This window comes from Callospermophilus lateralis, chromosome 1 (assembly GCF_048772815.1).
Source record: "Callospermophilus lateralis isolate mCalLat2 chromosome 1, mCalLat2.hap1, whole genome shotgun sequence".
NCBI lineage: Eukaryota > Metazoa > Chordata > Mammalia > Rodentia > Sciuridae > Callospermophilus > Callospermophilus lateralis.
In genome coordinates, this window is record NC_135305.1 from 86,834,781 (window position 1) to 86,862,053 (window position 27,273).

The 27,273-nt window shown below is 52.3% G+C and overlaps 1 protein-coding gene across 4 annotated transcripts in view; it reads right to left on the reverse strand.

The window, feature by feature from the left end:
- Positions 1 to 1,846: 1,846 nt before the first annotated feature.
- Crhr2 (corticotropin releasing hormone receptor 2) overlaps positions 1,847 to 27,273 on the reverse strand; it is a 45,642-nt gene continuing 20,215 nt past the window's right edge. For 2 of the 4 annotated variants that reach the window (XM_076863765.2, XM_076863768.2), the window contains 10 exons: positions 18,727 to 18,812; positions 17,193 to 17,299; positions 16,715 to 16,832; positions 14,815 to 14,968; positions 14,102 to 14,162; positions 11,423 to 11,495; positions 5,046 to 5,131; positions 4,699 to 4,834; positions 4,236 to 4,277; positions 1,847 to 2,481 (listed from right to left, as the gene is read on the reverse strand). In XM_076863765.2, coding sequence (XP_076719880.1) covers positions 2,341 to 2,481; positions 4,236 to 4,277; positions 4,699 to 4,834; positions 5,046 to 5,131; positions 11,423 to 11,495; positions 14,102 to 14,162; positions 14,815 to 14,968; positions 16,715 to 16,832; positions 17,193 to 17,299; positions 18,727 to 18,812 — 1,004 coding nt within the window. In that variant the 3' untranslated portion in view covers positions 1,847 to 2,340. Of the gene's footprint in view, positions 2,482 to 4,235; positions 4,278 to 4,698; positions 4,835 to 5,045; positions 5,132 to 11,422; positions 11,496 to 14,101; positions 14,163 to 14,814; positions 14,969 to 16,714; positions 16,833 to 17,192; positions 17,303 to 18,726; positions 18,813 to 27,273 lie in introns of all 4 variants that reach the window. The other 2 variants (XM_076863760.2, XM_076863767.2) reach the window with 1 other exon arrangement.

Genomic DNA, 27,273 nt, shown 5'->3' on the forward strand with positions numbered 1-27,273 from the left:
GAGGATCAAGAGTTCAAAGCCAGCCTCAGCAACTTAGTGAGGCCCTAAGCAACTTAGTGAGACCCTGTCTGTAAAATATAGGCTGGAGATGTGGCTCAGTGGTTAATAATACTTTCAACCATGAAAAGTATTGTATCACTATAAAATTATGTAGGAGCAGTAGGATGAAGATATGAGATACAGAAGAAATAATGCAGGCTGGGTGATGGCTCAATGGTAGAGCGCTTGCCTAGCAAATGTGAGGCACTGGGTTTGAACCTCAGCACCACATAAAAGTAAATAATTTAAATAAATCAGGGAGGGCTGGGGCTATAGCTCAGTGGCAGAGCGCTTGCCTAGCACATGTGCAGCACTGAGTTCGATCCTCAGCACCACATAGAAATAAACAAAATAAAGGCATGCTGTTCATCTACAACCACACACACACAAAAAAAAAATTAAAAATAAAGATGGGGGGAGAAAGGAAATAATGTAATTTTTGATCTTTTTTTTTGTGACACTGGGGATTGAACCCAGGGTCTCAGATGCCCTGGGTAAATACTTTATCACTGGGCTACCCTCCTAGCCCTTTGTGACCTATCTCCCTTAGTCAATGAGTGGCCAGGATTGCAGGTGTGTCACTCTCTCAGGCTGATATCTGTTCCCAGCCATCTGTTCCACTGCAGCCAACCAATTTCCACTTGTTAATGAAGAGCTGGTTCAACTTTATTTTTTAATGACAGATGAGTTAAAGTCAGAGTTAATGACAGATGGGTGTTAAGTCACTGCGTTGTTTAGGTTCCATTTATTGTATTATAAAGTGTTGTGGTTGGAACTGATCCCCCAGCCCCTTCTCAGACTGGGCTTGATTTTAAAATGTAAATATTTACCAGATGCCAGAAATCACATCCTTTGGATGTTTGAAAACTTACTAAATGCCACATTAAGAATGTACAAGATGGGATACATACTTTTTCAAAATTTATTTTTGCGGGGGTACCTAGAGCGAAAGCTCTTTCATACCAATGGCTCGGCAACTTTTCCCTCCCCTTGATGTCTGCCACCCTCCCAGAGTGGCCCAGGGATGGAGGCCAACCTGGAAACTGTCCCGTGGGCTGTCACTCATGGGGTCTGAGGGGCCGTGGCCACCCTTCCTTGTGGATTCCAGAACCCTTGCCCTTGGACTGGCCCTGCTGTGGTGGCCGAGTTGTGTACCTCCTCTGTCTGAATTGGGGCTGGGGACAGATGTCAGCCTGGGAGAGTGACAGGGAAGGACTGGACCTGTAGGCACTTTGACCATGAAGACACGACTCCTACTACAGGTCAGAGAGGCAGGACTGCCTGGGCCAGGGCCAGCATCTCCACTACTGAGGGAGGGCATGGCTGTGCCCTGCAGACTCAGCCCCATCCTTGACCACACCACCTCTCCCATGCCTTCTCACTTGACCTGAAGGAGGCCGTTTTCATAGAGTCACCGTTTATTTCACAGAGAGTAGAGATGTCGTATCGGGGGAGGCTGAAGCCCAGTCTGAGAAGGGGCTGGGGGATTAGTTCCAACCACCAGAGACACAACTTTGGTTTTGACTCTCTCCACCCTGCTCTTTTCCTCCCACCCCCCACACCCCTGCTCCCCATTCTGTCCACTGTGTGTCTGGCTGGCCTTCACGCATGGCTGCCCTGGTTGCCTATCCCTCTCATCTGCCCCTCCACCCCCAGCAATGAGATGAGAAAAGGTCTCTCCAGAGGGGACATCAGGCTCAGAAGCTAGCAACCTTCCTGAAGCCCCAGGGGCTGGGCCGCTGGGGAGGGGGTGGATGACAGCACGGATAGGGGCAGGGCAAAGGGGAGGCTTCCCTAGCTGACAGCCCCTGGGATGGGGCCAGCTGAGTTGATCTTTAACTCCTCTGACAGCAGAGGGCGCCCCTGAGTGTGGCGGCAGAGGGCTGCGAGCAAAGGCAGCCCATCAGCCAGCTGCGGGTACCATGAGTGGGGTAACCAGCTGTGTGACTTGGGTGCAGCCCCTTGCCTTCTCTGAGCCTCAGTTTCTTCATCTGTGAATGGAGCTACAGTGCGGATCCAGCGGTGGGCAAATGTTGAATGACATCTGACCGGCTCTTCTCAGGGGGGTGGATCCCTCTTCTCCCTCCTGCGGGAGGCTTGTGGCTTCAGTGGCCCTGGTCCCTTGGAGCCTCTCCCATGGCTGCACCCTCTCTTTCCTGCCCGGCTGGAGGGCTGGCCTCTTCCCTCCCTTCCCCTATGCCACCAGTGCCTGCATGGCCAGAGGGTCCAGGGAAGAAGACAGAGGAGGACGGGGAAGCTGCCTCGAGGGTGGAGGATGATGGACAGGTGGGTGACAAGGGGTCACACGGCAGCTGTCTGCTTGATGCTGTGGAAGCTGATCCTTGTGGGTGACGTGGGGATGGACATGGCCCGGGCCACAGGCACTCGGAGAGAGTGATGGTCCTGCCAGCGGTGCCATCTCTTCCTCACAGCTGAGCGCACCTGCAGGGAGGGGAGACTCAGTGGCCCACCAGGCTGCCATGTCCCCTACCCCCTGCCCCCTCACAGAGCTGTTAAAGAGGGGGGCAAAACCGAGGTCCTTCCCTGACCCCATTGCCACCTTGCTGCAGGCTCTCTCTGAGGCTCCCCTGTCACTCTCCTGGAGAAGCCCAGCCCCCCCACTTCCTTTGTTCCAAGTTACCCTTCTGAAGTGTCCAGTTTCCTTTGGACACTCTGCCACCCCACTCCTGCTCCCCACACTCCTGCTCTCCACACTCCTGCTCCCCACACTCCTGCTCCCCAGCGACTGCAGAGGAGGCTGTGGCTCAGTGGTAGAGCGCTCGCCTAGCATTGTGAGGCACTGGGTTCACTCCTCAGCACCACATAAAAATAAATACATCAAGGTGCTGTATCATCTATAACTGAAAAAAAAAAAAAAGAGCAAACAGAGGCTTTGTAGACCAGCCCCTTCAGCCCCCTGGGCTCTATTCCCTCAGGCCTGGGAGGTGACCCCAGTGCACATGTCCCTGGCTTCCTCCTCCTTAGGAAGGACTGTCACCCCCTCCTCTGCAGTCCTCACCTTCCCTGTGCAGCACAAACTGCCCAAAACAGAAAGAGAACGCCTCCATCACCTCCATTTATTTTTAAGCCTGGTCGGACCTGTTCTCGTTTGTACTGAAGGGAAGAATTCTGTCAAATGGATCATCTCTTGCATTCTAGTCCAGCACGTGGCTGGAACAGAATCAATGTTACATAAATACATAAATATCCATTGTTACGTGGGCATCCTGCCACACGCTTGTAATCCTAGAGATTCAGGAGGCTGAGACAGGAGACTCTCCAGTTCAAGGTTCAAGGCTGGCCTCAGAAATTTAGTGAGACCCTGTCTCAAAAAAAAAAAAAAAAAAAAAAAAAAAAAGATGGGGCGGTAACTCAGGGGTAGAGTGCTCCTGAGTTCAATCTAGTACCAACAAACAAAAACGTCAGTTGCTTGCTTCAGCAGCTCCTTTCCCCGCTGCCCTCTGGTCTGCAGGGCCAGAGTGGTCTCTGGCCTGGAGCTGGGTTTCTAGCCTTCACTGCTGGGCTCTGCATCCAGGCCCATCTTCAGTGGACAGACACAGCCTACATAGGTGCCCATCATTCACTGCAGTTGCAGGCCACGTGGCCTCAGGAGGGTGCTTGTGTCCATCTGGGGTATCTGGAAGCTCTCAGGCCTTAGAGTGTGTCTGCAAATCCTCACCCACCACTGCCTGGGTTTGCATCTCCCTGGTGACTCACTTGGATTCTGGGTCTCCTTAGCTAGCCAGGTTTTACCTGCTGCCAGGCACCCCCAGAGTCTGCCCAGGTCATGTGTTCTTTTCTGTGGAGGGTGGAGGTTATGGGCTGGTCTCTTTTCATCTGAGTCCATAAAGTAGTGATTGCATAGCAAAGCCTCACCTCTTTCTGGAGGCTTCCTGTCACCACCTCTGCTTTGGCATCGGTCTCCCATGAAACCCTGCAGCTTGGGCACCCTACTCACCTGGCTCCCCAAGGGCACGCACGGGGCCCTGGCATGCTATTCTGGTCTGCGCAGTTGACCCTCTAAACTGGCTGCGGGCCCTGCAGGAGGAGTCCCTTCCCCTCCTTCCTCCAGGACAGAGCCGAGCAGAGCCAAGGACTAGACCTTCCTGAAAGGCTGGGCAGCTTGACTGAAAACACCCCAAAGTGGAGTCTGAGGACCCCGAGAGCCCAGGCCACCCAGAGGGCCCCCTTCATACCTCTCCATTGAAGAAGCAGTAGAAGACAGACACGAAGAAACCCTAGGAAGGAAGGAGGGAGCAGTCAGGGCCTGGCGAGGAAGCACTCTGCCTGGAAGGTGGGGTGGGGGACAGGTTGGGCGGGGGACACCGACCCAGGACCCCAGGGGACAGAGCTGGAGGGGCTGCAGCCCTCCAGGGACAGTATACCAGGTCCAGGCTGAGTGAGGGGTGCTCTCTGGCCTAGAGCTGGGTTTCTAGCCTCCTCAACATTTTGTGGCCTGTCCCAGGGTGTCAGGGTTGGAGCCACCCTGAATCCTCAGAGGAAGTGCTGGGATGCCTGAGCCCTGAGGCCGGGATAATGAGTAAGGCCAGGACTCAGGTCCAAGCTGGCGCCTGGGGCCAGGCGGGTTCTGAGTGTGTGCGCCAATCCCTGTCTCTGAGCTTCCAGGTCAGGAGAGCTCCCTGCAGCTGGGGTGCCCACCTGGAAGGACTGCAGGAAGGAGTTGAAGTAGATGAACACAATCTGGGACAGGTCGTCCTCACCAGGATTGACGAAGAAGAGCATGTAGGTGATGCCCAGCAGAGGCAGGAGGACCAGGGTGGCCTTCACCGCCTTCCTGCGGGTGAGAGGGTGATGAGAGTCCTGAGTCTGCGCCGTAGACAGCACCCCACTCAGGCAGAAGATGGGGCCGCTCTGCCCGTGCTGCTTTTGGGAGACTGAGCAACTCCCTGGGTGAGCACAGAGGGCTCTGCCTGGAGCCGAGGAAGGCCCAGATGACCTCCTCACTTCCCCCCTGCCAGGGTCAAGACACCCAGGTATTCCCATACCTGTACTGAATCGTCTCTGATGTGGTGGAGGCTCGTAATTTTGTCATTAGGATTCTGACAATGTTGAACAAAAATACAAAATTGATCTGGAAGGAAGATGGCAGAGAGGGAGAAACAAAGGACCCTGAGTAGGGGCTGAGCTGCGAGGCCATCTCCCCTGGTACCTGCTGATCCCCTGCCTCCTCCCAGGCACACACCCCCGTCACCCAGCACCTGCCCAGGTCCCGCAGCCTTTGCTCCTCCCTGGGCAGGACATGGAGCAGCCTCATGGGCCTGCTCTCTGCCCCCAGCCCCAAGGGAGGAGCATCTAAAGGTGGTGAGCCAGAGCACAGCAGCTGCTCCTCTGGGGACACTTCAGAAAGCTCCCAGCCCCTGCCCCACTCAGGAACCCCACAACAGTCAGGCCTTGCAGTCTGCTTCAGTCCTTGCCTCTCTTGGCCACAGGGTCCCCACTTGTTGACTGGGGGGTCTCTGAGTCCCTTGTACTGCCACTGTTCCAGTCTGGCCTAAAGTCTTATCAGCCACCCTGGACGGGGGTGCACTGGCCGGATGGAGCGATTCATAACTCTGTGGCCCAGTGGAGGACTGATCTGTCAACACCCTGCACCCTGAGCTGCAGAGCCTTCTTGGCATCCCCAGGTGAGGAAGATGAATGAGCTGCCCGGCAGACTCCGAGGCTTCTGGAAGGGCCTCATTCATCTTCATTTTTAGCCCTCCCTCAGCATCAGAGCTACCCCAACCTCTGGCTCCAACTGGCCCACTGGGCTCCTGAGTCAGCTTCCTGCCACGTGAGTCTCCTGTTGGCTGCTCCCTGTGGCTGTGTACTGTCCCTCTGTGTGTTCTGCTGTGGGTGAACAGGTCTGTTCGCTGTGTGCTTGTGTGTGTTTGTCTCCTGTGCCTGTGTATGTGGGGACGCGGGTGCCTCCGTGTTTCTCTTCATCTGACTCCAGGTGCAAGCAGGTAGGAACAAGTGTGAGCAGCCGCAACCTTGGACCCTTCAGAAAATGCTCCCAGGCCGGAGGGAGATGCATATCAGCCCCACCCGCCACGTGTGCGCAGAGTCTTCATCAGGACCATCCATTGCTTCTTGGGCTGGGTCCTTCTAATCTCCCTAGGGTTCAGATCCCACTGGTGGTCATGGGAAGACACCATGGGACTCAGAGTGTTCCCTAAGTTGGAGGGTGGCTCACGGACAGGAGGGCTAGACCTTCCCTCAGTCCTGGCCAGCTGTTCTCATATCAATGTGTGGACTGGTGAGCCCTGGGGAAGGGATCTTGGGGAGGCCTTCCATGAAGGTGCCCATGGCTGGCTGCCTGCTTTTGCTTAAGGAGCACCTAACTTCCAGCTCCTGAGTTTCTGACCCATTCCCTTGGATAATGGGGCATATGTCACCTTAACAGATGGGTCATTCCTATGTGATACAAAGAAGTTGTTCTTTTCTGATTCTTTCTGACTTCTCTAGAATAGACTGTTGGAATCAAAATATATTCTCATTTTTATCGCATTTCCTTGCATTAAATAGTATTGGACTCACTAACTTATTATCCATACACTCTGGTCCATCCATCTGTTCATTCGTCTGTCTATCCAGTCATTCAGTCAACGAGTGGTCACTGAGCACCTCTTGCCTACAGGGTCCTATTCCTTGTACCGAGGCAAGGGCAGGGCAGGGGTCTAGTGTGGAGCCTCTGGGAGGCAGGACCTGGCCCCTCCTCACGCTAGGCAGGCAGTCAGTGATGCTGGCCCCAACCCTTCTCAGCCAGGTATATGCAGCCTGAGTCCTTCTTTTCTCATGAGCTTGTTCCTCAGCCTCCCCCTTTGCAATATCTGCATCAGCCTTCTTCCCTCTCTGGGAAGCCCTCTGACCCCAGCCCCTGCCCAGCTCTCTTGATATCCATTTTTTGGATGCCATCTTGCCCTACCTCCACCCCAAAAGAAAACTATTCTAGCTCTTCAGTGAGCACCAACAATTGCACCCTGACTTTGTTTAGCTTGTATCCAGTATGATTTGATCATGATTTAATTCAGTGAACCAACCCACCACCTGCCAGGTTCTGTGCTGGGCACCAGCAGGGAGAGAGAGGCATATCAGGAAGTAGATAGGTGTGGGAGGGGGTGGGGAGTTCTTGCATCTTTCCTAAAGGCTCTGAAAAGCCTGGAGAAGTGGCACATGAGCTGAGAAGTGAAGACAAGGCAGTGTTAGCCAGTGAAGGCGGGGAGAGCGTTCCAGGAAGACAAGGCCAGGAGAGAGCAGCCCAGGGTGGGAGGAGCCAGGACCCTCAATGGCGGCCAGTGTGGCTGCAGGTGCTGCTCTGCTGCAGTGGTCAAGAGACCAGCGCAGGAAGGGAAGTAGAATCACCTGGGAGCCAGACAGGAAAGGCTACCGCCTTTGGCAGTGAGTCCCTGGAGGACCTCCTACCCAACATGCAATGTTGGACCACAGCAGCGGCGGGGTGCGGGTGAGACCAGCCACCGGAAGAAGCTTCCCCCGAGGAGCTCTGCTTTGCACAAACTGCCATCTATCCTGACTCTGCCTTGGTGGGTCAGCCCCGACTGGCACCTCTGTTGTCCCTGGAGGACCCCCCTGTGCTCCCATGAGGCTCAGTGGGGGTGTGTGCTGGGCTTAGCAGTTGGTGTTGATCATCAGGCTGCCATGTGATCTTCTGATTGGGGGTCTGGACATTTTAGTCCCTATCCTCCTGAGCCAGGACAGGCCTGCAGAGGCCTAGCACTCACTGATGTAGGCCTAACACCATTCAAGGTACTCTGCCAAGCGCTGCATGACTATTCCTCAATGAGTAATTTTTATAGACAAGTACAATCATTAACTCCACAGATGCACAAACTGAGGTTCAGAAGGCTAAATAAATCAGCTCTGCCACAGTACTAGCAGGGGATGCTGTCAGGATTTGAGCAGAGGCAATAGGCTTTGGTGGCCTTCTCCTTATACCTACATCACCGCAAGAAAATGAGGGCTAAACAGAAGGAACCAGAGACAAGGCGCTGGTACTGCCAGGCTCTGGGACAGGGAATTTCTAATAGGTCCCCACTACAGATCCGAGCTCAGGAAGGCCCTGGGGGTCATCGGCACAGGGTCTTGAACCCCTGGCTCAGGTGCTGGCAGGAGCTGAGGCAGAGCCCCAAGGGTACCAGCAGGTGTCTGGAGCCCACTAGTCCTCACAGTGATCCTGTGTGGCAGGAACTAGCATGCCTGTGTTACAAGTGGGGATCTGAGGCACCAAGAGAGATCCCTCCGGATCACATCACAACCTGCAGGGGTGCTCCTGCCCACCTACCACCACCAAGGGCAGATCCAGCTTACTGGTCTCTGAGCCACTGCTGGAAGGTGAAGGCACTGTCAAGTCACCATACTTGCAGGAACCCCTCTTTGTTCTAAACCTCTGTGTGCAGAAGCAGGGAGGGAGGAAGGCAAAGAGGGAGGAAGGAGGCAGAGAGACACATAGACCTGGTGCCTTGGCTCATCTGTCCTTATGTGGTTTCAGGCTCAATTCCTGCTGTCTTTAAACCCAGGTCAGGAGAGGAGGGCCCAGGGCTTGGGCAAGTCCTCTGCTTGATTCCGTCCTGGTCTCCTGACTTCCTGTGGCTCTGTACCGCCTCTCAGGCCTCCCTGCTCATGCTTGCCAAGCTCACAGCTCCCTGTATCAGGCATTTACCAGGAACACACCTGTCTGCCCCCTGTGGCTCTGCAGAGCCTGGTGAATGATTGCAGGGAGTCCCTCTGGATGGAACTTGGAATGCCTCATTAGTCTAGTTCCCCATCAGTATTATAGGCCTCAGGAGACTGGTCCTCATTGATGTCTCGAGTTTTGCCTTCCTATTGGAATTTTCTAAGCAGGTGGGACCTGGCTGATCCGTAGAGAAATCCCAGACAATCAACTTCCCTTCTCAGCAATTTGACTATGCCTGGGATCCAGGGTGTACACTGCAAAAATAACCGGGTGCTTGTTACAAATACAGATAGACAGTAGCAGGTTGGACCTGTAGTCTGCATTTGGGACAGGGGCAGCAGAGGTGCAGGTGGGAAGTGAGCTGAGCTAGGAGCCATAAGCCACCATCCATGCAGAGCCCAGGCATCAAACAGAACGGACCAGTTGTACCACACACTGTAGAAGGCTGCCTGGACTCTTGGTCACTTTGCAAGGGTCAGTACCTAGTTTGAGGCTTTCTCTAGTGTCATAGGAGATATCTCAGAATGAAAACAGGATGGCCTGGAAATGTGGAGTTTTAGCCGGGCACGATGGTACATGCCTGTAATCCCAATGGCTCTGGAGGTTGAGACAGGAGGATCATGAATTCAAAGCCAGCCTCAGCAACAAAGCGAGGCACTAAACAATTCAGTGAGACCCTGTCTGTAAATAAAATATGAAAAAGGGCTGGGGATGTGGCTCCGTGCTTAAGTGCCCCTGTGTTCAATCTCTGGTACCAAAACAACAACAACAAAAAAGAAATGCAAGGTGGGCTGTTAATTTCCCAGGGGGAGCCTCCATTGAATGAACACTGTTCCAATTTGCATTTATGTGTCCTTAGGCAAGTTGCTTAACCTCTCTGAGCTTCTGCTTCCTCATCTGTCCAGCCAGGATAAGCCACTGTCTTGAGAGTCAGCATGCGTGGAATACTCATGGAAGGCTTTATGCCCTGGGCTGACCTGATGAATGCCACATCCTTTTCCCATGACAACAACCAGCCAGAGTCAGGCTTCCTGCAAATCAACCACCCAATTCACTTCCCAGAACCCAGAAATAAATGAGTGTGTCTTAGCAGCAGAAATGTAGCCAGTGAAGAGGCAGGAATGCCAGGCATATCTCCAACCAAGAGACAGTAGGCAGGAGGTGCATGACAAGGGGAGAGACCTGCCCCAGCCGCACATAGCTCTACCAGTTACGGGTTCAGACTTTGGGCAAATCATTCCACCTCTCTGTGTTTTTGTCTATAAAATGGGGAGCCTAATTCCTACTTCTCTCTTGCATCAAGGATGTGAGGAATGGAGGTCGTGCAGACAGAGTTTGTGGAAGGGCTCAGCTTGGAACCTAGAAGCACTCATCGGTGCAAATAGCTGGGTCCAATAGCAAGGTGGGCATGAAGCCACAGAAGGGGGCATGCTCAGGGAAGCAGGGAGCTGGGTCTTGACACAGCTCACTTTCCTTTGCTTGTGTTTCCTTGTTACCTGGCCAATAGTCCTACAGCAGGGCGCTACCATTGGCCCCGGTCCAGACCAGCCTTTCTTGGCTGGGTCCCAGTTCATCAAAAGCGCTATCTCTGTGCAATGGGTCCTCAGCAGCTGGCAGGGAGGGAACAGATCTTGTGGGGTTTCCATTCACACTGAGGGGTGAGTGACTCACGGCATCACTGCATCTGGGAGTCCAAGGACCATCCCCGCCCCCCACTTCTGACAAGGACTGGCTTCCGCCTCTGACGTGAGTGAAGCCCTGACGGTGGAATTTCAGGCAGTGGGTGACAAAACTTCCTAGTCACCATCAGTTGACAGACATCAAGGACAATCCAAAGAAGGGGTCCAATGAATCCCGGAAGTCATAACAAGGAGGAGAGTAAGGAAATAGAGATAAACAGTAATTGTCTCCATGGTAGACAAAAGAAAGCCCCACTGAGCACCTGCTGTGTACGAGAGGAGGATTGTGCTCTCTCAGAGGGTGCAGTGGCCCTTTAAGGAAGCCAGTACATACCGGAGCCTGAAATTACCGAGCCTGAAATAAGTCTTACGTAAATGCCAATTTCTTATGGGGCTTTTTTATATGTTTTTTTTTAAATGTATGATATATAATGGGTCCTTTTTGCTGCAGCAGCCTCTGCTTAAACTCTATCTTAATTAAAGCTCGTTGTGGATTAAAGATGTGGTGGCAATTATACCTTAGATGCGAATACATTGGCAAAGGGCGGGGGGCCGGACAAGGAACAATTGCTCATTATGCTGCATTTGGGATCTGCCGCTCTATGTTGGGGTGGTGGGCGGCACCCCAGAGGGGGTGGCTGGGGGCAGAGAGGAATGCAAGTCCGGGCTGAACAGAAGCCGCACACCCTACTCTTGCCCCCAGCTGCCTGCTCACTTGGCTGTCTCAGCATTGTACCTGGCAAGGGGAAGTCAGATGGGGGGAAGGTACTAGAACTCCACCAACCAGTCCCCGCCTCCACCCAGAGCTTGAGGTCCAGAGAGGAGCAGAGGGCTCCCCAGAGCCTGAGGAGGGAGAATTGGGTGGTTCTGGGAAGCGCCGTGGTGCGCAGCAGGTACAGGGTTGCCAGGGGCTGCCCAGGTGACATCTTTCCATGCATCTCTACTTGGGTGGATCCTCTGCTGCTCTCCCAGGGCCCCAGCGCCATCCCAGTTCCCACTGAGGACCTACCAGGAGCACGAGGATGATGGGGCCCTGGTAGATGTAGTCCACCAGGTCGCCAGGCTCCTTGCCAAACCAGCACCTGCAAAGATGGGGTGGCAGTGGATGGCCTGCTGAGCTGGGCCAAGGGGAACCACTCCCAACTTGGAACCAGCTCATCTTCCAGCTTGACCCTTCCTGAGCCCCATCTTCAGGGCTGCTCTTTCCTAGAAAGTCTGTGGACAGCCCCAGCCCACTGACCCCCCTGGCCCAGAGCTGTCTTTTCCTCCATGGGGTGGGTCTGATCTTCCCAGCCAGACCAAGGGAAAGTCTCCTCCTCAGTTCCCCACTCCATTGCAGGCAGCGGGACACAGGGCTGGGCATGCAGGAGCATGGGAATGGGGAGCTGGGCTCCCCTCAGTGGCCTAGGACCTATCTGCCCGGTGCCACCTGTTCCCACATTGCTCAGAACCTGCTGCTCTGTGTCCAGACGCTCAGCTACACAAAGCAACAGATGTGGAGGTGGAGCCTCCTCCTGCCCGAGCTGGGTCTTTCAGGCTTTGAGCTGAGCCTTCTGTACCCAGTGGAAGGAGCCTGCTGCCTGGCTGGCCTCACTGGCTGCCAAGGGCTTGGTTTGTTCTCCAGGGAGGCTGGGTCAGGGAGAGGCTTGAGCGTCCAGAGGAAGGAGTGGGCCAGGTCTCAATCTGGCACTGCCAGCAACTACTGGACCTCAGGGAGGGTCCATTGACTTTAGGAAACTATGTCTGTTACAACTTCAGAGGTTATCCAGTGTACACCAGCCTCAGACAGGAACCTCCCCCGCTGCCTGAATTTCTGGTCTCTTTTTGAACACCCCCTTTGACAGGAAGCTCACAACCTACCAAGTCAGACCGTCTAGTCTTGGGCATCTTTTACCTTTATGAGCCTTTCCTAATGTTAAGCTCCTGGAATTCCACCCCATCTTTATCCCAACCCCTAAATACTCTGCAGCCCCTGAAATGCTATAGAGACCTGCACACAGAGATTGATGGTCCCCAGGGACCCCCTCTCTCAGCTGTTGACAGCTAACTTCTTGGTTATTCCTTGGCTGGCCTGTGGCAGAGCTATTTTCTGGGCCATGGCTCAGTGTACCAGACTCTGATGCAGAGAGGACCCTAGGATGGGTCACTGCACTTAGGCAGAGACTGTGGTGTCAAAAAACAAGCTCTTCTGAACACCTATGGAATGGAAGAAAATCTTTGCTAGCTACATTGATAGAAGGTTAATATCCAGAATACATAAAGAACTCAAAAAATATAAAAAAAACCCCCAATCAATAAATGGGAAAATGATCTAAACAGAAAGTTCCCCAAAGAAGAAATGAAAATGGACAAGTATATGAAATAATATTTAACATCCTTAGCAATCAGGGAAATACAAATCAAACTACACTGGGATTTTATATCACCCCAGTTAGAATGGAAATCATCAAGAAAACAAATGATAATAATTGTAAATAAGGATGTGGAAGAAAGGTGCACTCACATATTGTTGGTGGGACTGAAAATTGGTATAACCATTTTGGAAAGCAGTGTGGAGATTTCATGAAAGACCAGCAATGGAACCACCCATGTGACCCAGCTATCCTGTTCCTTGGTATATATCCAAAAGAACTAAAATTCAGCATACTATAGCAATACATGCATCGCAATGTTGATAGCACAACTCACAGTAGCCAAGTTATGGAACCAGCCTAGGTGCCTGTCATCAGACAAATGGATAAAGGAAATGTGATATAGATACACGGTGAAGTTTTACTCGGCCATAAATAAGAATGAAATTATGTCATTTGCTGGTAATGGATGGAACTGGAGACCATCATGCTAAGAGAAATAAGCCAGACTCAAAAAGACCAGGTTCGAATGTTTTCTCTCATAGGCAGAAGCTAGAGAGAAATAAAGAATTAAAAAGTGGGGTGGGGGACAGGATCCCATGAAAATAGAAGGGAGAACAGTGGAGTAGAGAAAGGGGATAGAGAGGGAATGAAGAGGGATGGAAGGGGAGGAACTGTGGAATGACATTGACCAAATTTGCTATGTACGTGAATGAATGTATCACGGTGAATTTTGTTTTTATGTGTAACTATAGTGCACCAGTTGAAAAAACAACAAGTAAATAGAAGGAAGAACATAGAGGAAATGAATGGGATCAGGAGAGGGGAGAGAGAGGGGATTGAAATGGACCAAATTATGCTATAGGCATATGAATACATCAAAGTGAACCCCCCTACTATAATGCACAAATAACAACATTAAAAAAATCACACACACACAAATAAGAGTGAAATAAATACAATTTAAGATAAAACAAAAGAAGCAAGCTCTTGGGGGACCCCATCAAATGCTCATTGATGCGGCCTTGGATAGAGAGCCCAGAGACCTCGGTCTCATCCACAGATTCTTGGCCAGATCTGCTGCATCCAACTCTGAGGAAGAAGACATCTCTATGGCTGAAAGAGCCACACTTACGGGGCACTTCAAGGAACCTCAGCTCCTCATGGAATTCAACAAAGCTGCCTTGAAACCCACCATGTAAGCATTCCGGGGAATGAGGATATTTCTTCCAGTCTCAGGACAACAGGAAAGAAAACCTGCCATGGCTACAGCTTGGCCTGAGCCCCAGGCTGACCTGTGCTAACCCACAATCCAAATGGCGGCCCATCCTACTTACTGTTCATTCTCATAGTAGAGTTTGCCAACTGCCCAGGCGATGATGATGGGGCAGGGGATGCCTGAAAGAAGGACAGACACGTGCTGCAGGGGACACAAAGATGGACAGGGACCCTCTTGTAGAATTCAGGGTAGGGGACCACAGGGTTCTGGGACTACATTTCTGCTTTCCCAACTGCAGGCCATCCATGGCCCAGGGATGCCCTATTCCTGGATTACCCCACCCTCTCTCTTCTCCAAGCAGGGAATGATGTGCTTTTGGAGATTTTTGTGACAGGAAGGTACAACCATCAAGTTTCTCTCTCTCTTTTCCTTTGGAACTGGAAATCAAACCCAGGGTCGCTTTATTTGACCGAGATGCCCATAGTCTTTTATTTTTATTTTTATTTTTTTGGAGAGGGGATCTTGCTAAGTTGCTGAGGGTCTCACTAAGTTGCTAAGGTTGACCTTGAACTTGAGATCCTCCTGCCTCAGCATTCTGAGTGGCCTGGATTATAGGTGAGTGCTACTGGACCTGGCCAGTTTCTTTTCTAAAGCCAGAGACAAGAGTCTTTGGACTGGTCACTCTGGACAAGGGAGCAGGGCCAGGTGTGGACCATCTTTTGGAGGGACTCCTGGCTTTTTCCTCTGTACCACTGGACACGGGTGAGGGGAGAGGACCTTGTCAGCAGTGCCCCCTCCCCCATGGGTCCCTGCCACTCCTGGGAGCCTCACACCATCCGATGAAGAGGAAGAGCCACTTGCGCAGACGCTCAGTGGAGTAGGTCATGACGATGGCGGTGTGGAGGTAGCAGCCTTCTACAAACATCCAGAAGAAGTTGGTGACCACAAAGTAGTTGAAGATGGTGGTGATGCAGCGGCACCAGACCTGTGCATGGGGCAGGGGTTGTCAGGGACTCCTGGGGCCCAGCAGGGCTGACCTGCCCAGGAAGGACAGTGAGGTGTGGGCCACCCAAAGTGGGTGGATGGATGTGGCATCAAACCCCACTGAATCTCACTCCAAAAAAGTTAGTACTTCCCCAACTCTTTCACTCTCCCCCTGAGACTGAGGGGCCATTCTCCCTGGTGCCCATGGGTTTAACATCTCCCCACTCCTCTCAATGTCTCTTCTTAATAAAGGAAGAGGGGAGCTGGAAGGCTGGAACTGAACTGTGTTGTGTTTTCACCATCACGTTCCGGGTCACCTTCAATTCAGAGCAAGTCAGGCGGGCTCTCGTGTAGGAATGGGATATGAAATTTCATTTGGAAAAAAAAATGAAAACCAGTGAGAGAAGAGTCAAGGGAGTGTGGGGAGGAGCTGCAGCCTAGGAGGGTTTCTGCAGAGCCTGTGGCTTGGGAGCTTCTGGACTTGGAACCATCGGCCCTGGCTGGGGGCAAGTCACGTGCCTCCCTGAGCTGTAACTGACACTGCCTTAAGGGATGGTAAGAGGAAGTGAGGGGTGGCACAGACAGGCATCAAGGAGGAGTGTTGAGGTTGTGAGTGTGGCTGCCGTTTTGATTTGCCTCCTTGGCAGAGGTGGATTTGTACCTGTCCTTCTGAGCAAGGTGACCCCCACCCCAGCACCTTGCTGTGCCTAGAGCCACAGAGTAGACAAACCAGAGCCAAGGTCTAGGCCACAGACCTCCAAGCCTGGAAGCCCGGACTTGGTCTTCTTTCCTGTTGACTCAACCCCAGGGCAACTCAGAGCCAAGGCTGGGACATGAAGAATGGTGGAGACAGCAGGCTGGGGTGTGAGCTAGCCGTGGGTCAAGGGAGCATTCAGCTCCTCCCTGTCTGGCTCTGACACCCCTGGCTCCTGGATACCCTCCTGTGCTGAGCAGCTAGCTGCTCTGCTGCTTTGCCCCATGGTCTCAGCCCTGATCTTTGGCCCATGTCTGTCTCCTTCATTGTAGAAAGTCCTGCTTTCTAGGTGGGAGGGTAAAGATTCCCTACTCCGACCCTGGCCTTTTCTGTAAGTGAAGTGATGTCTCACTGGTACTAAAGGCATCTGATTAAATCTGTTTGAACTTGACTCAGGGTGAGGTCCAATTAAGGATCAAACCGGATTAGTGTCTGCTGAGATTCAGGCCCTCTGAGGAAAAAGTGTGGAGAAGCCTCAAGGCTTTGCTCTCATGGGTGTGCTGAGGAGCTGTATTGGCCCCAGTCTCGTCTACAGTTTTCTAATGACCGGGACACAGTTGACACAAATCCAGGGTGGACACCTAACACCAGGGAAGCCCGTGATGTGGAGGCATCATTATAGCACTGACCTGAGAGAGTCGCTGAACCTCTCTGGTCTCAGTTTCCACATCTGGGTCAAGGAGGAAATGACCCCTAGCCGTCTCTCATTGGGATTCATTGAGAGAAAGTTCAACAGAGGTTAGTTCTATTCTCTCTTTCTCTAAGGCACCCGAATTCACAAGATGGAGACCGGAATGGAATAAACCAGTCAGGCTTATGCGGCTCCTAAGGCCCTGGCCTGGCAGCCCTGGCCCCTGCCTCCCTGGTCCTGGGGGGACAGTGACTGGGGTGGAAGTGAGCTCATGTTTAGTTTTGCACCTGAGTATCGAGCAGAGAATGGATACCCCCAGAGCCAGACCCCCAGCCCAGCCCCGGGTCTCCCCGAGCAGTGACCTCATTGCTTTCATGCACTTCGTGGTCGATGAGCTGTAGCAGGAACCACATGACGTTTCGCAGGATGAAGGTGGTGATGAGGTTCCAGTGAATCACGTTCCGCAGGCAGCGGATGCTCCTGTGGGAGGCCCCGGGCAGGGGTCAGCCAGCGTCAGCTGGGGTGAGTCCACCTGGGGTCAGAGCTCAGATGGGGCCGGGACCAGGGTTCAGTGGGGCTCAAGGGTCAGCTGAGACTGAAGTCACCCTAAGGCCAGGTAGAGACCAAGCCTGGAGTGGGGATAGGGCTACCCCAGGAACCAGTTCCCACCCATGGAGGCCCTGGTTGGGCCTGCTTGGCATCCCACAGGCCTGCTGATGGTCAGTGCCCAGCACCAGGCCCATCCCTCCTCTGTCAACTGGCTCTAAGGTGCTCAGAGCAGAGGTGAGGTGTCCAGGAGAGATGAAGAGGAAGAGAAGGCAGGTTGGGAGGCAGACTTACCTCAGAGCCAGGAAAAGCAGGAAGGCGGCCACCAGGGCTGCCACAGAGACACAGTGGCCCAGGTAGTTGACAACGAGAGCTATGCGGTAGTGCAGGTCATATTTCCTCTGCTGGACAGACAGACAGACAGACACGGGAGACGGGGGCCATGAACATGTGGGGATGGGCCTGGGTACTCCAGCCATGCCCACTCCTGTGTGTCTTGACCTTGGGGGCAGCAGATGCTCCAAGTGTCACCACCATGCCTCAGTCTCCATGAGCTCACTCCTGTTGGTCTTGGTGGCTCTTGTTATAAATGGCTGTGGCCAGGCCTCCCAACATGTTTTTTTTTTGTTGTTGTTGGGGGAGGCACATTTGGACATGGTCTATTCTGAGATATCCCAGAAACATACGTACAGATTAATAAAGAAAAATCTAGGCTCTATAATGCTACATCTAGGTTGAGTCTCTGCCGAACCCCGAGCTGGCTGAGCACCTGAGGGTGAGCTAGTTCATGTCTGGGCCTCAGTTCTGACATCTGTACATTAGGGTCAACCTGCCTTCCTACCTCAGAAGCAGCGACGTACGGGAAGTCTGGAGATGCCTGGGGATGGGTTTGCCCTGGGTATAGCAAAGAGGGAGTGCAGCGTCAACGAGCATTAGACATCCAAACCGTCCGTCAGGCAGTTTGTTGTTATCGCCAGGTACTGGCAATTCTCAACAAAGCCAGTGGACTCCCTCCAGCCAGGGTGAGTCAAGGCCCCACGCACCCCCGCTTCCAGGCACCACTGACTCTTGGCCTGTAAGAATGAAGAGGTGAGGACAGAGGGCTGGCCTTATGGCCCCCTGCCTGCCCCTCTGTGGCCTCACTTCTTCAGGGGAGGCAAATGCTTCTGCCTCTGGAGTGGGACTTCATTTGGGGCAAAAGTTTCACCCCCACCGAGGGCTGTGTTGGGTGAGAGAGGAGAGGATGGCGCTGGGATCAGGAGGGGGGCACAGCTTGCTGAGGGTGTGGCTCAGTGGTAAAGTGCTTGCCTGTCACGTGGGGCGCCTGAGTTCAACGGCAGCACTATAGTGACCCCGGGGGGGGGGGGGACTCTCTCTAGAGTGAGAGTGGAGCAGAGCAGGAGAGGTCTCAGCATAAAACCCAGCTTCCTGGGGGATGGGCCTTGTGGGAGGCTACGCTTGTTTTCACATGGAGTCACAAAATCAGAATGCCAGATGAGGAAACCGAGGTTCAGGGGAGGAGGAGCGTGTGCAGTCACAGCCTATTAGATGCTGGGGAGCACTGGCCACCTGGTCATTTCCTTTCTGTGTCCCATGCTGCCTTGGCCCACGCTCTCCTGGAGATGGGACCCCTTGTCCCCCTTCCTGACCCCCACCACAGTGTTACTGAGACAGGGTAGGACAGGAGGAATACGGGCATGAGGCACACAAATGAATGGTTGGATGACACAGAACTGGTTCTGTCACCCTTGAGATCCTCTGTGCTCAACCCTAGTCCTAATACCTATATGAGGACCAGGGTCACGGCAGTGGTGGGGGGTGTACTTACCTTGTCATCCAAAATGGGTTCGCACTGTGAATAGTTGATCTTTGAGGCCCACGTCCCGTTGTCTAAGCACTCTCGGTAGGCATTCCCTACAAAAGATTTCAGTCACCAAGAGTCGGGTCACTTCCACCCCTCAAGAACCCTCCCTGGCTGCCTGGTGCCTGCAGGACAAAGTCCACCTTCTTTAGTTTCCCTGGGTCCAGATATACAAGGCACCTCTGAAAATCTAAGTGAAAGTCATTTACGTGGAAATTGCACCTAATTGTGAGCACTGGATGTGTGTCTAAAGGTCTGATGCCTTTAGCGGAATAAATAATGGCCACCCTTCCCTTGGTCACTTTGTATTTATGAGTTCCATAGTTCTTTACCCCAGTGTGAGCGTTTGCATTTTAGCACCAGCTACCAGGGGCATAGCGGGCCTAGCGTGTGTTTCCAAGTGCCAGTTCTTCTTCTAAACGCTTCAGAGATGCTTGTCCATTCGATCCTCATGACAAGCCTATGAAGCAGGTACTAACACAGAATCCACCCATTCATAGGGAGGAAGCTGGAAACCGAAGCACAAAGAGATGAAGCTGCTGGCCAAGGACACTGAAAAACGAAGTCCAACCCAGGTCTGCCTCTGGGCTCTACATTCTTGACCTTTGGGCTTCTAAGTCAAGGTGAACAGGCCTGAGGGAGATTTGGGCTGTGTTCCTGCCCCTGAGCTGCCGCTGCCTGGGAGAGCACCGTGCCATGTCTCCAAGTGTTCGGGATCCAGCATCCTCCTTAAAGTTGGAATATGGTTCATGAAAAGGCAGCAATGTCTAACGTCCAACGTAGAAAAGTGCACTTGGATTGAAGGGGAAGGCCCAAAGGAGGAAAGCTGCTGGTACCTGCCCTTCTCTCAGTCCTAGCTCTGACTACTGTGGGTGGAGGCTTAATGCCTGAGCCACCCCCTGTGGACATGGTGCCCTTAACTTCCAACCAGGAGGGCCTCCTCCCCACTCCAGAGGACCCCCAGAGCCCTTTGTCTGCCTCTGCTCTGCATTACACCATGAGCTGCCTCGCCCCACCGCCCCCCACTTGACTGCAATTCTGAACAGTGCATCGTTTGGGGGTGATTTGTACCAGGGTTCTGCTCTGGCTAATGGGCAGGTTTTTGTGTATTTTTTCTTTTTGGCTTATGTTCGATATACAATACAAAGCTAATGAAAATAAATAGCTCACAGAGCACCAAGTCACAGGGCTGGAGGGGGAACCTTAGATTGTATTTGGAAGCAGCAAGTTCTGAAATAATTAAGTTACTTAAAAACCCACTTCCGTTGGGCCGACAGTGAGTTAAAAGCAACGGAATTATTAAGGAGCACTTGCCAGAGAGCAAAAACAACGGGGAGATTCTATTAGCTTAATTATTCTTTAATTTGGTGCTCTGAGCTCTGATTTTTCAAACTCAGGGTTATGGCCAGCCTAGTCCTGCCTCTGGGGCCTGTCAGCGTGAGGCGCATCTCTGGCGGGTTGAAGGAGTCAGTCAGGGGATTGTCCTGGTCTTATCCTGACCCTTGAGGAGAGGAGACCTGTCCCTCACCCTTGTCCCTGGCAACTGGCTCCCAGGTGGTCTTGGACCTCTGATGCATACAACCAATCTTTCTCACAAACATTCATTCCACATTGTGATTCTGAAGTGGGCGGGAGGTGGGGGGACTGCCTCAACATGTGAGTCAGGGACATCACTGAAGGAAAGAATAAAGGTATCCTGGCAGATAAGAATAAGGGCAGATCCTTTGTAAGATTCACATGTCTTTCTGATGGGGGTTTAGAGTCCCTGTGAGGTGCATGAAGGGTGAGGTGAAACAGACCTGGATTTGGGTCAGAGCTGAAAGGGCAGAAATAATGATCTTCTTGGAAAGTGCTCATAGGTATCCAGTTTTCCTGAATATACTTCCATCCCCTCGCTTTCTCTCTCCTGGGCACCCCCAGTCCTGTTCACCCCAGCCCCACACTCCAGTCTTTGTCTTGTGACCAGTCAGAGTTGTCCAGGTGTGAATCTGGTCTTTCTGAGAAGTGTGGGGGCTCTCTGAGGTCAGGGCTTCAGAATATCTGTTTCCCAAGCATGACATCTCGTGGGGACACTGACTGGGAATGGGCTTGTGGAAGGGAGTGGGGTCAGGATGGAGAGGCTGCAAGGGGAAGGCTTTTCTGTCCTCCCAACAATGCCTCGAGGCCCCGAGTGCCATGGATTCTGTCCCTTCCTTTCCTTGCTCTGCAATCCACCTCCTCCTGTCCCTCTCTCAGCACTTTCTCCAGTCCTTTTGCCTGGACAGTCTTTTCATGCCCCCCTGCTGCTTGTCCTGACCCCTCAACCATGCTGATTCCTGCTTAAAAGCCACAAATAGCTCTCTACTGCTTTAAGAATAAAGTCCCACCTTCTTGACAGGAGACTCAAGGCCCTCAACACCCAGGCCCACGTCTCCCACTCTCCCTTGCAGTTGACGCTGTGCTAACAGGCCTGGCACAACCCCGCTCTGTGCTGGCCCAGCCTTAAACACCCTCCTGAGTCCCACTCACTCCTTTCTCTTGAACCCCAGTTCAAGTGCCACCTCCTCCATGGATCCTTCCCCAACACCCCAGGTCTAAAGCAATCTTTTCTTTTTTCCTCTAAATACCTTCTATATATTCCTACCTCTTGGAACATAGGCCTTCACACTTCATTGTTCTTGAGCCACAATAACACACTTTGTATCATGATCCAACACACACACACATACACACACACAGACACCCACACTTGCCTGAAATCCAGTTTCACAGAGTGAAACGTATCTTGAAAACCGCTACAATGGTTTTCTTTCTATTCTGTTCTAATGTATTCTGTTCATGTCATATACAAATGCTGGTCATGACCCACTAAATTGATTTCACAGTCCACTATTGTCCCACAATCTATAGTATGAAAAGCAAAAAATCTATTTCAGATAGATTGTCGTAATTCTATGGACTGTGTCTCTTTGGACCTAATCCTTTTCTTTGCTCCCAGACTTGAGCTCCCTCGGGACAGACAAATAGGCAGAGACCATACTGGAGTCATTGGATCCCTCGTATTGGAGTCATTGGGTCCCCCCCTTCCTCAGCAACAAGCCATTGAGTCCCTGAGGGTTGAATTGAACTGGTTTGGATTGGCTGAATCTTGAAAAGCAGGGTCTGAGATGTGGCATGTGGGATGGAAGGGACTTCCCTCTGGGGGCGAGCCCTGTCTGGGGCTGAGGTTCTGGCTACAGACACTGGGATCCAGAGGATTGGAAGATAGACATGTCCGCTGCAGCTAATGAGGGCACCGAGCCCTCAGGCACAGCTTTGGATAAAAGAGAGGAAGAGCCCTCCCCTCAGGAACCACAGGAGGATGGCCATGGAAAGACTGAGGGCAGGTGGCAATGTCAGAACCACAGGGCTGGAGACGAGGTGGGTACTCGTTACCATAACAACACAGGTGCCCCTGCTGAGGATCAATGCTGATGGTGTGCTATGTGGCCTGCCATGGGCATTAGGTTCTGAATGGTGCAGGCGGGGTCTTCCACAGCAGGGCTCTGTGGTTCAAGGCTCTGTAGTTTAGGTAGCCTGTCCCTATCCCCAGAGTGGCCCGACCTGTTAAAAGTCCCTGAAGCAAAATGTTCTCCCCCTGTCAGTTGTTAACACTTTGATAGTAGTTCTTGATTCAGTGACTCATCAAGGATAGTCCAAAGGCCTGGCTAGGACATGGGGTTATAATCTAGACACAGGGTTAACCCTGGCTGGCTAGATGACCATGGTTAAGTCATATCTCTCTTGGCCTCTGTTTCCTGTCTCAGGAAAAGTAAGTAAATTGGTTCCCAATGATGCTATTAGTATCTCAAGTGAGTCAAGGTTTTGGTTGTGTGAGGCTTCCAAATTTACTGAATGCCAGTAAACCACCAAGCCATGGCAACTCCAAACATGCCTACATTACTTTCAAGTGCTTCCTAGATTGGCACCTCTATCTCTGAGACAGGGACCATGGAAGACAGGGGCTGGGATGAAACAGTTTTGGTGGTAGTTACAGTGGAAACAGTGCAAAGACAGGTGAGGTAGGGAGGAAAGAACAAAGAAAACTGTGGGGAAAGCAGCATGGTCCTTGGCTAATGGAAAGAAAATGCCAAGAAGGGAGATAGAGAGAGAAGGTGATGGCAGAGAGGTGGGGAGGGCCAGAAGCAATATTTACTGAAAGAACGAGATCAGCACAGAGGCCCAGAACTTTCAGCACCACGGACAGCAAAACTCTACTGCATCCTGCCCAGAGCAGCCCCAGTTTCTCCAGGTGGTTTCCAAGACTGCTCTAGCCCTCCTGAGGGTCCAGCTGCTCACTTCTGCCTGGCTCACACTGAGCTGCAGCTGTTCTCTTGATGGTCCCTGTAAAGAGGTAACATTTCCCCATCTATTCCAGAGTCTCCCTGGAGCAAGGCTTTACCTTTTTCTGCACAAGGTCAAGATCCCTTAAGAGGAAGGCTTGGGTGGCTTCTTTCTTTCTTTCTTTCTTTCTTTCTTTCTTTCTTTCTTTCTTTCTTTCTTTCTTTCTTTCTTTCTTTCATATTTTTCTCTCTCCCCCTCCCTCCTTCCCTCCCTCCCTCCCTCCCTCCCTCCCTTCCTTCCTTCCTTCCTTCCTTCCTCCCTTCTTTTTTTCCTGGGGATGGAACTGAAGGCCTCATACATGCTAGGCAAGTAATCTAACACTGAACTACCTCTCCAGCCTATCTGGCCCTTAAGCACTAAACAAATGATCATGCAGGGTCCTCAGGATGGATCATAGCTGATACTGTTGCCAAGTTTACTAGGGAATTCAATGAGGGCAAGAGGATCAAGGAAGGCCAAGAGGATAATCTGCTATCTTGGGTGCCCAGGCTCCACCAAATTGCATGGTGACGACAAAGCCGTCACACATATCTCAGGAGGCATCTAGGTCTCCCACATGCCCCTAGAGGATAGGCCAACCTCACTGCCAGAACTCCAGTCACTGAGATATAAATCCATGTTGGGGAGGGAGTGTTAGTCTTAAATACAAAACTTATGGGCAGCATCCTCCAGATTTTGGGCATGGATACCTTGCCTGTTCCAAGGAAAGCACACTGGAAACTAAGTCAGTGGGCATCTCCTTGGGAATTTAAGAGGGGGGAAAGCAACTTCTCCCTCATTTGGTCTGATGGGGCTCAAAGAGGGAAAGGAAGTGACATATGGGAACCTAACAATGAAGAGACAGAACAAGAGCTCTCTCCCCTGGGACACACTTCCTCCTGCATCATCCTGGAGTCAGTGTCTCTGGAGGCAGGAAACTCTTCCTGCTACACTGTTTTAGCACGTGCAGCTACTGTGCCACCTCCGCAGGGTCTTGGCCACACAGTATCCATATCATCAGAAGAAAATGCTTTAGGATCCAGATAGCCCACACTCAGTCCCATTACTGTCTGGAGTTGGAAGGTTCCAGATCCCGCCATCTCCTTGTCTGGCTTGATCTTGACTTTGAGTCACTTTTCTTCCCTTTGGTGGGAAAGGTTTCCCTGCTAATATCTGCTCCCAGCCTGGCTACCACTGCCTGGACTGGGCAATGATGCTCTGGGGCATGACGAATTGCTTTTCACCCCAACTTAAGAGACCACTGAGGAAGTGTGGCCAGAGTTTGGTGGGGTGGAGGTCAGGGGCAATGTCATGGTGCCAATATCACATTCCCCTGAGCTTCACAAACAAGTTGTATCTCCCTGAGTTGACATTCCTGCACAGCCCTCACACTACCACAGGCTGACTACGGTTAGCTGGCTCGGGAGTCTACCTTGCACACTCTGTCTTGATCCAATCCTAGCACATTGGAACAGGCAGCTGGTGACACTCATCCAATCTTAGACCCAGTCTGACCTAGGAGGGGTGCTATGTTGAGAGAGAGACTGAGAATCTACCATTGCCAAACCCAGACTCTAAGTGGGAAAGGCCTCTCATCTGCCTAGGACATCTACGGTTAGGACATTTTTATGACATTTCTTCCATATTATTTGGACACTGTTCTCTGGGCTTTGATGGCCCACTTGGGGCTTCTAGAACGCCCAACTCTCTATTTTTACTGGGCTTTTCATTCATGATGCCATCCTTGAGTGGGTACAGTGGGGATTACAGTCCATACTTACAGGGGACAGTGGGGAAGCTGAGTCACAAAGGCACTGAACAATTTAATAAAGACCAAGTTGGGTCCCAGAAAGAGGGTGGGTGGAGCCCAGCTCACTGTGTGAGGTCACCTCCCTTCCCAGGAGAGGAGCTCATGGAAGGAGGTGCATACCCCATGCTCTAGCCTGTGCTGTACTGGGCTCCTTCCTTCCAGCCATCCCTAGCAACACTCAATGGGTTGGTCGCCATGACACTAGCCTGCTGAGGGAGGAAGGGAGGAGAAGGTGAACAGGGGGTCCCTAAGACAGAGGTTTCCCTAAAACCAAGAAATGTCATCAAACTCCACCTCTGCCTCACCTAGGACAGAGAAACCAAGGCCCACAGAAGGTGAAAATCCTTCCTATAGGTGACAAGCATGCAGCAATATGATCCGAATTACAATCTTCTCCCAGCCCACAGCTCCTATGACATACTGTAGAAGACTCTGGCTGGCAATAGCCTATGCTCTCCCCTCAACACTGGAAGCAGCCCCTAGAAGAGCTGAGAGGCTGTCTCCAGATCCCTTTGGGGATGAGATCCTTTCAGTCTAGACAGAGAGATGGTCACTTCCCAAGACAATACCCAGAGGCCACAGAGTTGTAGGGGCTCTCAGAGTGACAGAAGGTCACACCAACCCAAAAGGAGGACAGCCATTCTTGATGTGACAGGACACACCAGTGCTTTGGCATGTCTCTAGAATGGGGTTCTGCAAAGCACTCCCCAAGGGTTAGGTTAGGTGGAGTGTGCTCTCCTTCCCTGTCCAGTAGATGTCTCATTACAGATGGGACCAGTGGAAGCCTTTGGTCAGGAGGGAATGGTGGGAGCCTTAGGTCAAGGATGCCAAACCTGCACCTGGAAATTCTGCCAAGGAAAGTGGGCTAAGTCCCGGAAGGAGGCAGCAGGACCCTTCTTTGCAGTCACAAAGACCATAAGCACAGGCAAGAGAAGGTTCCAGGGCAGGGCAGATAGAATGAGAGACAGAGCCGAAAGGGAGATGGAGGGGCAGTGGGAAGAGAGAAGGGTTAGGGAGGGATAGAGGGAAGGAGAGATCTGTAAAGGGAAGATCAGGTGGGAAAGAACACAAGAGAGAAATCAAAAATGACATATATGAAAAGAGATACTCAGACACAGAGACAGGAAGACAGAATGGCACACAGAAATAGAGTGAGACATGACAGAGACACAGACAGAGACGGACTCAGAGGCATCTCTGTGGAATGGGGGGAGGTCAGAGGAGAACAGAGCACCACTGCTGAGCTAACCCACTTCCCTGCTCCCTATAGACAAGGAGTCAGAGGCCCAGGAAGGGGATGGGCTTGCCCCAGGTTATACCATGTATGGACCTTCAGGATTGCTTTGGTGACCAGATATTAAAGCTGGGCTCATGGAACCCTGGGTGAAGGCAGAGGCCACTGCCTGCCCCCGAACTGAAATGCTAGGTCCTCACCTTCCCAGGCTCCCTTGCAGCTAGGGCTTAGGCATGTGACCCAGAGCCCCCTTTCCCTCTACCCAAAACATGCACCTGCTAGAGGGAGTTAGTGAACTGGCGTCTATAAGAGAGACAGAGAAAGTGCCTCCAGGAAGGGCTGCAGGCACTTAAGACCCCAGAGCAGTCGTCCAGCAGGACTGTGACCCAGATGGTGGTCAGGGCTGGGGGCACTGGCATGGCCACCTGGGGAGAACAGGGATTCCCTCACTGGCTCTGCTCCATCCCGTGTTCTTGGTGAGGGCCTCCAATCTGGTTCTCAACCCACTCTGTGGATTCCATAAGCTCTTGAACAAATTCTTCTCTCTACTTAACCCAGCAGAGCTTCTGAGCCAGAGAGGTAGCAGAACCTTGGTTAAATCCTTGTTCTGTTATGAGTTAGGTCACTTAACTTCCCCAAGTGTATTATGAGGATAATACTATGTTCCCATCACTGGAGGGGCATAAGGATTAATGAGCTTGACAACACTGCAGACTTGGAAGCTCATGGTAGTGTGAGCACACTGCAGGGGCACACAGATACTAATGTAGACTACCATGGGTAACCTTGCAAGAGTCCCTTCCTTTCCCTGGGCCATTGCTGCACCCAGAAATGGTCTCTGGGTGAGACCAGTCAAGGCTCTGACCCAGCCTCCTAGATTCGCTCATGCACATCCTGAGAACCACCAGATGGCTTCCCTCCACCCGTGGTGCCCTCTGGGGCTGGTCTCCACCCAGCCAGCTGCTTCCTTGGCATCTCTGCTAAGGTGTCCCTTCAGCTTCTCAATGTCAGCACATCTCCCACTGTGCTCAGCAGTCTCCTGTGTGCCTGGGTCATCCGTGCCCCTCCACCTTTCCTTCTCCCACCTTGTCAATCCCAGTGCCTTCTGCTCGACCCCAGGGTACAGCAC